The sequence below is a fragment of the Hibiscus syriacus genome, unplaced genomic scaffold (assembly GCF_006381635.1).
Source record: "Hibiscus syriacus cultivar Baekdansim isolate YM2019G1 unplaced genomic scaffold, ASM638163v2 tig00112349_pilon, whole genome shotgun sequence".
Classification (NCBI taxonomy): Eukaryota; Viridiplantae; Streptophyta; class Magnoliopsida; order Malvales; family Malvaceae; genus Hibiscus; species Hibiscus syriacus.
This window is the reverse complement of record NW_024063310.1, coordinates 1,168,373-1,179,440: the sequence shown is the minus strand read 5'-3', so window position 1 is coordinate 1,179,440 and position 11,068 is coordinate 1,168,373. Positions and strand designations below refer to the sequence as shown.

Genomic DNA, 11,068 nt, shown 5'->3' with positions numbered 1-11,068 from the left:
TTCTGCTAAGAGAGACTCAATTGTCCTTATTGTTTTTCGAGTGTCAAACAAGGCTAGTTTTATGTAAACCTATGTGTTATTGTTTCTACTATTCTGATATTAATTATTGTTATAGCTCAAAGTCTTATTTGCTATTATTATAGTGTATTTGTGGTACCTCAAGTTTGATCCCCTAATGCTTGGATTATTTATCCAAAATTGTTCATAGATATCGATACTGACCCTTTATTATCAACACTAACCCTTTGGTATCGATACCTACATGTTGTTATCGATACTCTCTGACTGATTTATGTTAATTGGGTAAGGTAGTATCGATACTCTAGGTTGAGTATTGATACTCTGATACTAGTGTATCTATACTTGCCTGAGTATCGATACACAAATTAGCTACTATATTTTGAAATTACTTTAGTATCGATACCCCTATCTTGGTATCGATACTCTATGTGAGTACTGATACCAAAATTGAACACTAGAATATCGGTCTCGATACCAATCCAGTGAGTATTGAAACTGAGACCTAGGTATCGATACTCCCTAAATGAGTATCGATTCTTCCCTTTAAAATTTGTCTAATGTTTTCTTGAATGAAGAATAGTATCGATACTTTTATTACAGTATCAATACCCCTGCTACGAGGTGCCTTGTTTGGCTTAAAAATCCTATGTTTCTACCCTAAAAGCCCTATTGAGGTCCACAATTGATGTTTAAGTGTTTTATCTGATAATATGGGTCATAAAGAGTCTATAAACATGTTGAAAACACTCAAACGATGATTATGGAACCTACCAAAACTCACCTAATGAGCTACATGTGGTAGAGTTTAGTAAGAAGTGAGTTACCTGATAAACCTAGGTTATTGAAAGTGTCCAAGGCTCAACAGAAGGTGAGCTTCTCTTTCCTCTTTTCTTTGGAGCTCTCTCCAACTTCTCTCATTAAGCCAAAATCAAAATACAAGTTACTAACATTACGGGGAAGTTTGGAAAGGAAAATAAACGTTTTTAGAGGTCCAAATCCCTTAAAAATGAACTGGTTTAATCTAGGTTTCTAAAACCTCTACTAAACCCATTTTTGGTTTTCCTTATCCAAAACTCACAAATGGGGGCATGAAATGAAGCTGGAGGTGAGATGATTTTGGTTTTTACCTTAGGTTCCCTTGCAACACTAGGAAAACAATAAAGTTTCTACCTTTCTTGAATTTTCTATGGGAAGAAGAAGAAGAATATGAAGAGAAGAAAACAAGGAAATGAAGAAAAATAGATGTTTGGTTTCAGACGTGATATCATCTTCAATTAAAGGAAACAATGATATAATTACTCCCTTGGTCCTCCTGATTTTCGTTGCAAACTAAAAATTCCCTTTTTATCCACTGTTGGGCTCAACTCAAGCCCAATTTCACTTATTCTTAGGTCAAGGCTTCCTCCAAGTCAAAGAATTTATTCAAGGCCCATCTCGGGATAGCCCAAATTCTTAACCTGGGATCCGACGCGTTACAAGTAATCATACCATTTTTTTTAAAATGTGGATCTCGTTAAAAACCCTTTCTAAATCCTAATTAAAGGGAAAAGAGTACCCAAATAAATTAACTATTAGAAATATCATGTTGTGCATATACGGGTGTTCTTATCCGAGTACCCGCATTTTCGGGTACCTGAAATTTTCGGATATTAAAAACTCGGCCATGTCCCTATCCATTATAGCTTTACGAGTACCCGCTAATTCGGGTAACAGGGTACCCAATTCTAATTTAATTTTTTATTGAAAATCAAATTTCTTTTACTCAGTTCTGACATCCAATTCAATAATAGAACCACATACAACAAATTAGAAGAAGGTTTAATCCAATCAACAACCCTCACAATTATGTTTTGTTTAATTTGATTACAACATTTTGTTTCATTCTGCGATCCTGTTTCTATTATTGTCTGCATGGTTAAAACTTAAAATTTCATATTTCTAGGACTTTTCATTGTTATAATGGTCTTTGTATAGTCTTGAATTTCAACGTTTTTCCTTATTCTTCCTCGTATTATGTCGTATTTGCTACTTCAACATTTCATCTTTCATTTGTTTGTGGCATTTTCATACTATTCGTAGGGTTTTCTGCTCGTGATATTTAAGTTTTTTAATTGTCTTCTGTGTGAGTTTTGATCCGATAAGGTTAGGTGTGATCACATATTTACACTACAGGAAAGATATGGAATATTTGTTATAATTAATTACATTTAAAAGGAATTGCAGAAGCAAAGAGTTGAATACTGCATGCTGCTCTGTCTAAACGCCTGAAAAGAGAACCGGCTAATCGGGTGTTTAGGTCTCCTATTAAGGCAAATTTTATGACCCGGGTCAGACCAGAAAACCATCTAAGATAGAGGGCCGGATACCCAACCCGTAAATTCGGGTGTTTCATTTCAAATACCCAGTAAATTTTAACCAGGTTAGTAGGTCAATGGGTTGGATAGTTCTGGTCGAGTATTTTTAAACAACCTATTACATACTATTAGATAATCTCGGAACAAATCGAATTAAGGAAAAGAGAATTATCATGTCTTAAAGCCCACGTCGCAAGCGATATAATCTTACAAATGCAAAACAAGTATATAGTTAACCAACATATGATTGGGCAGTCTAATTTTGTTCTGTATTTAATTTCAAAGTGTGATCTTAGTTAAATAATAATTTAGTTGGTAAATAAATATTTAAACTATGTATATTTTATTTAAAATATCAAACATTTTACATTAAAGTATACAAAAGGTCACTCGACTATAGGGCGCTACTTTGTTGAGTTTCTCGACTATTAAAAGTTACAAAATGATCCTCCAAGTATAAGGTATGGCTTTGTAGAGTCTCTCAACTATTAAAAGTTATAAAATGGTCATCCGACTATTCATATGTTCTAAACTTATCCTTTTCTCATAAAAGATTGATAGTTAACTAAGTTGGACGTTAACATGCTAACTAAGATATGATAATTGTTATGAACTCAATTTTATCTGAATAATTCAACTCTTAAATCCGAGAATGTAATGCCCCAAATTTTGGTTATTGACTAAAATATAAGTTTAGAAAGATTAGTGGCTAAAGTATGAAGTTTGTAAAAGTTTAGGGACAAAAATGTAATTTTGAAAAGTTATATATTTTAGACCGTAAATGAACAGTCTGTTTGTGGGAATTAGATTTTCGGTACGAGATTTGTATTATCAATTATAAAGCGATAAAATTCAATATAAAAATCGAATAATCGAACCGAACCAGAATTTTATGAAAATTTGAAGGATGTTAGATAAGGGTTGGTAATATTATTTTCATATTTTAGATCAGATAAATTTAGCACATATCAGTGTAATTTATCAGATTTTGACCGAATAGTGGAAATTTAGTGACTAAAATGCAATTTTCAAAAATTGCATTGCAAAAGTAGAAAGTCAAAGCTAAATTGGTTCATCTTTGACAAAGGAATATTTTAATGGAATATAATGCAATGGCATTTGGCAATTTTCAAGATTCATTAATAGCAATTTAGGGATTTTTCATAAATTGAATTTTAAATTTAATTTAATTAGTTTAATTGTCAAGTGTATTATGAAAATTACTAGAAAAATCAAGAATTCTTCTTCTCCGTCAGCTTGCTACCTTGAACTCTTACAAGGTGAGAGAAAAATTGATTTTCCATTTTTGAGCTATTTTAGTATGATTTTGGATTAAGTTGTGAAATAGAAAAATGTTCACTTCAAATTCTCTATCATTTGGTATAAGAAATTCATGCTAAATATGCTTGGATTTTAAGATTTGGTGATTAGGGTTTATGAACATTTTATGGATTTTGAATGATCTAAAGGAAGATTATTATGAATTTGATGTTGGAGATTATTCCTAAAGCATGTATGATGATGAAAATTATTTGTATATGTTTATATAATATTCGTCCAGATCTTGGGTTTATTGAGATTGGTTGATTTTTTATTCAATTTGATGTTGTGATGATTAGAATAACATGAATTTGATCCAAGGAAGTTGAATTCATGCTTGAAATTGAATGAAAAGTTTACCCTACTTGGATAGGTTCGGCCATATGAAGAAAATTAGGGGAAAATGTTGAAAATTTTCTTATGGTTTAGAATGAATATTAGAAGTTTTCTATGTGATTTGGAGAACATTTTGGATCAATTTGGAAGTTTGAAATATAAAAATGGCTAGTTTGCAAGTTATGATAATTGTGGGACTTTAATGTGTAAATGTGCAATTTGAGGTACTCAATGTTGATTTATAATGATTATATGCTGGAATTTTAAGTTGGAAAGTTGTTTGGGACCAAATTTTAAATTTGGTGAAATTGGAAGGTGGAATTCGAAAGGTCCTAGGAATCTAGAGACTTGATTTCAAATTATTGGATGTTAAAGTATTTATTTGTGTATTTTATTTAGGTGTTGGAAATTTGGTAATTAATGTGCAATGATCATAATGGTGAAGGATCAATATGAATTTAATAGAAAAGTTAAGATGAATTCTATAAAGAATTCATAATTAGTGATTGGACTGTGCAATTGACAAAAGTTGAAGGGTTGATGATGAAAATAAATATTCATGAAGTTGAATGAGGATTTTGGAAATTTTGAGATTATTATGGATATATGATTTAGTTTTATATCGATTAAGTATCGATTTTATTTTTTATAGATTTTTATATTATCAAAGTTAGTTTATGTTAGTATAATACTAACATATAATTCGAATACTTTGTGTTATTATGTGATGTTGTCAGATAATGATAAATCTAGCGATCCAAACAACCCGAAAGGAAAAGATAAAGCACGTGATTAGGAGTATCACAAAAAAGGTTCGGTAGTAATACAAAGGTGAGTGCAACTTATTCATTTAATTATTCTGATTGAGGGAGACTTGCGATAAGTCAACCTCATATTATTTTAAAGTATGATTTCTATTTAATTAAGGATTGTTTCAATAATGTTTAAATAAAAGTTTTATGAATGGTTTAGCGTATGAACTACCCAATTTTATGTTTTTACAGTAATGAATATAAAATGATTCCCATATTGAATTGTTGATTATTCAATGATTATAATACTATCTGAAAATTCCATTATTTATTGCATTGAGAGTCGTAGGTACACTTGGCATGTCATTGTGTTGAGTAATACTAATTTTGATCTGGTACATTCATGTACATTATGACTGGCACTTTTGGTGCAAATGATATGATTACAGTTGGAGTGCATATACTGATTCTGATGATAGCACCGTGAAGTGTTTAACGCGCATATTCTATCTTACTCGCGTACCTTGCATTCTCTTAAATATACTTTGGGCTATGAAATGAAATGAGAAAATTTATTAAATGCGTTTGAATAGAAAGAAATATGAAATAATTATCTTATTTGGTAATGTTTATCATGATTTTGACAAAATCATGAGATGCTATTGATTTTTCAGTTTTTTATGAAGAAATTGGCTTGAATAGGCGGTTGGGAATATAAAGATCTTATTGAATTCTTTTAAATGTTTTATTTTATTTTGCTATTTTAAATTGTTTTATCTCACCTTGAGTTATTACAGCCTCACTAAGTTATAATTAGTGTGTGATGATTTTAATGTGTAGGTTCTGTTAAAGAAAGGGGGTGTAGTGAGGAGCCTACAGAGCATCTTTTGGAGATCATATCTACTACCTATATCATTAAGACATCTCTGATGTTACTTTTCACTGTTAGTGGCATGTATATTTATGTATGTTAGTTTTCTTTATCGGATTTATTTTATTTGGTCTGTAATAGTAAATTAGAACTACTTAGCTTTGGTTGGGTTAATATATCATAATATTATGCGTAAACAATAAATATATAAATTATTTTTTAAATGGATTTTAAATTAAGTAGTATTTAGGAAATTTTATATAGATTGCGAAACAGCACTAAACTACCTAAATTATTGCCTAAAATCGAACTTGTTTTCAAAGATTAAATATTATTTTATGATTTTACACAAATCGATAAAAAGTTAAAAGTTGGTAATGGAATATTTTAAGATGAAAAAAAAATAATTAATAAGAATTATTATTCAACAAATGTCTTTAATAAGAAAATAATGAAAAGTTGATAATCAGGGGACAATTCTACAGGCATTAGAGGCTATTTTAGCTCGATATCAGCCAGTGGCAGCACCTCCCCCTCTTTCGCCCCACCTCTTTCTCCTGGTCCTCCAGCTCTGAGAGTATCAATTCTGAAATAGTTGAAAAGTTTAGAGGCATATGAATTTAATGGTGAAGCGAATGAAGGCTCGGTTGTGGTGGATATGTGGCTGGATGATGTGAAATTGATGTTGGACAGTCTTCAATGTTCAGACAAGGAAAGATTGGAGGGCATAGTTTCATTACTCCGAGGTTAGGCTCGGATTTGGTGGGCGAATGTGACAACGCGTGTTCCACCAGATTAGATTATTTGGCAATTTTTCTTGGAGGCATTTCAGAATAAATATATCAGGGAGTAATTTATTACAAAGATGAAGCATGACTTTTTCAATCAAATTTAGGGTAATAGACCTATTTACGAATATAAATATGAGTATAATACGATTGCTCGATATGCTTCAGAGTTGGTTCCTATAAAGAAAGGTGTATGTCAGAAATTTATTCGAGGTCTTCGACCCAAACTGAAGGAACATCTTTTGACTACGAATTTGACCACTTTTCAAGAAGTGGTAAATAAAACTAAAGATTTGGAAATGGCTCAAGATGAAAAGTTTATGATTGATCGAAGACTGCAATAAAAAATATCATGAACATAATCTTTGTTCCAGTCTAAAAGAAGTTGAGGTTTAGGTTATTACTACAAAAATAAATCAGAAGGTGGTGCTTCTAGTCGAAAATGATCTGAAGTAAAATAAAAAGGTTGTCAGATTCAGACAATATCTACTAGAGACAAGGGATTCGTTTCCACCATGTCAGTATTATGATAAGACTTACCCTGGGATATGCAGAATAGTTACGAGAGCTTGTTTCTGTTGTGGAGACACGGGTCATTTTGTCATAACTTCCCATTGGCAGGAGATATATTTGTTCATACAAAAAGATCTATAGTTGTATCTCAGCGAGGTTGAGTCAGAGGAGGTAGAGGGATGGGATATTCTAAGACTGCTTATCAGTCTGATGATGGTGCCCCATCCAGAGTTCATAATATCAAGACTATAGAAGATCGCGATGATCCTGAGATTATATAAGGTACTTTCTATCTTTATGATGAACTTGTATTTGTTTTGGTTGATCTGAGTTCTAAGCATTCCTTTGTTAATTTGAAATTAGTTAAAGATAAAGGTATTTCATTAGAACCCATCGATAGTGATATGATAACTACGATTCCGCTGGGGGATAGTACTAGAGTAAATTGGATTAGCAGAAAATGTCCCATAAAGATTCAATGGGTGGTATTCCTGGTGAATCTTATGGAATTATCGTTTGACAAGCTTGAGATTATATTGGGCATGGATTGGTTATCTCTGCATTATATTTGGGTTGATTTTCGCATAAAGCATATATTTTTGAAAGATCTGGATGGTAATTAAATAATAGTAATCGGAGAAAAAGTGAAATAATTTCTTAACGTAATACCAGCAGTGACGGTAACGTAATTGATGGAAAAAGACTACTCATCATTTTTGGTAAATGTAATTGACACCTGAACATCTGGAGTTCGACTAGAGGATATTCTGATAGTATGATAATTTTTAGATGTATTTCCTGATGAGTTACCCGGATTACCTCCTGATCGAGAAGTGGAGTTTAAGATTGATATTTTTCCAGGTACTACGCCTATTTCGATGGCCCCTTACATAATGGCTCCAACAGAACTAAGACAGTTAAAGGCACAAATACAAGAGCTACTTGATCGAGGCTTTATCAGACCAAGTGTGTCTCCATGGGGTGCACCGATATTGTTTGTTAAAAAGACATATGGATCGATGCAGCTATATATAGACTATCGTCAGTTGAATAAAGTGACAGTAAAGAACAAGTACCCTCTTCCGAGGATTGATGATATGTTCGATCAGCTCAAGAGTGATTTAGTATTTTCGAAGATTGATCTTCAACTAGGGTATCATTAGTTAAAGATTAAAGAGGAAGATATTCCAAAAACGGCTTTCAGGACCTGATATGGTCACTATGAGTCTGTAGTGATGTCATTTGGATTAACTAATGCTCCAGTAGCATTCATGGATTTAATGAATCGGGTGTTTCATCCGTACTTGGATCAATTCTTAGTTGTGTTCATTGATGATATCTTGATGTATTCTAAGACCAAAGAGAAGCACGACTCACATCTCCGAATTCTACTTCAGACATTTCAAGATAAAAAGTTATATTTTAAGTTATCGAAATGTGAATTATGGAAATCATAAGTTTTTTTTCTTGGCTGCGTGATTTTAGCAAAGGGAAATTGATTAGATCCCAATAAAGTACAATCTATACTGGAGTGGAAGACTCCGAAAAATGTTTGGACTAAAATTTGCCAAGAAAGCTTGGATACACTTAAGTAGATTTTGACAGAAGCACAAGTTTTAGTGTAACTAGAATCGGGTAAGGATTATGTGATTTATATTGATGCGTCTCATAATGGTTTGGGACGTTTTTTTTATACAAGAAGGTAACGTGGTAGACTATGCTTCGAGACAATTAAAAACTCATGAACAAAATTATCCAACGCATGATTTTCAATTGGCAATTGTGGTATTTTCTTTAAAGATTTGGTGCCACTACTTATATGGTGAACGATACTATATTTATACAAATCATAAAAGTTTAAATTATTTACTAACTTATAAATAATTTAATCTCAGACAAAGGAGATAGATCAAGCTTCTAAAAGACTATGATGTGATTATTGACTACCATCATAGGAAAGCGAATATAGTAGTTGACGCACTTAGCCGAAAAACATTTTCTACTTTGAGAGCTTTAGATACAATATTATCAATGAAAAATGATGGTGCACTTGTTTCAGAATTGAAATTGATGTCTGCATTATTAGACCGAATTAAATATCTTCAAAGTAAAGATAAAAAGTGTTTAGAAAGGATCGAGAAAGTGAAGAAATGTGAAACGAAAGACTTCAAAGTTAAGCCTAATAAATGTTTACATTATCGGGGTCGAGTTTCATACCTGATGATGAAGAATTGAAGAAATATATTCTTTCTGAAGCTCATTATAGTCCTTTGACTATACATCCCGGATGGAATAAAATGTATCAAGATTTGAAGAGTAGATATTGGTGAGAAGATATGAAAAGGGCTATATTTGAGTTTGTATCTAAATGTCTAACCTGTCAGCAAGTAAAAACAAAGCATCAGGTGCCATCTGGTTTGCTACAACCTATTACCATTCCCTAGTGGAAATGGGAAAGGGTTACCATGGATTTTGTGACAGATTTATGTTTAACACAATGTAAGAAAAACTTGATCTAGGTGATTGTGGATAGATTGACAAAGACAAAACACTTTATCCCAGTTCAGAAAGATTACTTGATGGATAAGTATATTGCATTGTATATTAGAGAGATTGTATGACTTCATGGGGTATCTGTCTTGATAGTTTCTAATAGAAACTCAAGGTTTACATTGAGATTCTGGAAGTCTGTGCATGAAGCTCTAGGTACTCGACTGATCTTCAGTACAACTTTTCATCAACAAAATAGATGGTCAATATGAGAGAATCATTCAGATACTTAAAGATATGCTAAGGGCTTGTGTGATTTATTTTAAAGGATCATGGGAAAAGTACTTGCCTTTGGTCGAGTTTTCTTATAATAATAGTTATCAATTGAGTATCAAGATGGTTCATTTTGAGGCTCTATACGGAAGAAAATATCAGACACCATTGAACTGGTTTGAGTTAAAAGATCGAGACATAATTGGCCCAAATTTGATCAAAGAAGTACAAGACAAAGTGAAAGTAATACAAAATAATCTCAAGATAGTTGTTGACATACAGAAATTGTATGATGATTTGAAAAGGAAAGAGAGTGAATATCAAGAGGGCGATAAAGTATTTCTTAAAGTTTCACCCTGGAAAAAGGTTCTGAGGTTCAGGCACAAAGAAAAGTTGAGTCTGAGATTCATTTTCCCGTATGATATTATCAAAAAAGTTGGACCAATAGCTTATCAGTTAACATTACATCCAGAAATGGACAAAATTCATAATGTGTTTCATGTCTCAATGCTTCGGAAGTATCGATTAAATCCTTCGCATGTGATTACACCAGAGGAAATTGAGATTCAGCCGGATCTAATGTACGAGGAGGAACCTATAAGGATTTTAGCTCATGGAGTTAAAGAACTGAGAAATAAGACAATTCAACTAGTAAAAGTTCTTTGGCGAAATCATAAAGTTGAGAAAGCGACTTGAGAACGATAATAAGATATTTCTCATCATTTTACATTAGATAACTAGATAGATATGGAAAATTCGAGGGCGAATTTTCATTAAGGGGGAAGAATTGTAATACCCCAAACTTTGGTTAGTGACTAAAATATAAGTTTAAAAAGTTTGGTGGCTAAAGTATAAACTTTGTAAAAGTTTAAGGACCAAAAATATAAATTTTAAAAGTTATATATTTTAGCCCGTAAATGAACATTTTGGCCTAAAATAATAATTTTTCGTGGGAATGAGATTTTTGGTACATGATTTGTATTAAAAGTTAAAAGCGATAAAGTTTGGTATAGAAATCTGATAAGCGGATCAAACCATAATTTTATGAAAATTTGAAGGAAGCTAGATAAGGGTTGGAAATATTATTTCCATATTTATATCATAGAAATTTAGCACTGATCAAAGTAATTTAACAGATTTTGGCCGAAGAATGGAAATTCAGTGACTAAACTGTAATTTTTCAAAATTACATGGCCAAAGTAGACAGTCAAAGCTAAATGGATTCATATTTGACCAAGGAATATTTTAATAGAAGATAATGCAATGGCATTTGGTAATTTTCAAGATTCATTAATGGTAATTTAAGGATTTTTCATAAATTGAATTTTTAAATTCAATTTAATAAGTTTA

The 11,068-nt window shown here is 31.9% G+C and overlaps 1 protein-coding gene across 1 annotated transcript; it reads left to right on the top strand.

Annotated features, from left to right (window-relative positions):
• Nucleotides 1-9,841: 9,841 nt before the first annotated feature.
• Nucleotides 9,842-10,414, top strand: LOC120178425. The gene has a single exon (XM_039184270.1). The coding sequence runs from the start codon at nucleotides 9,842-9,844 to the stop codon at nucleotides 10,412-10,414; it is 573 nt and encodes a 190-aa protein (XP_039040201.1).
• The last annotated feature ends 654 nt before the right edge of the window (nucleotides 10,415-11,068 follow it).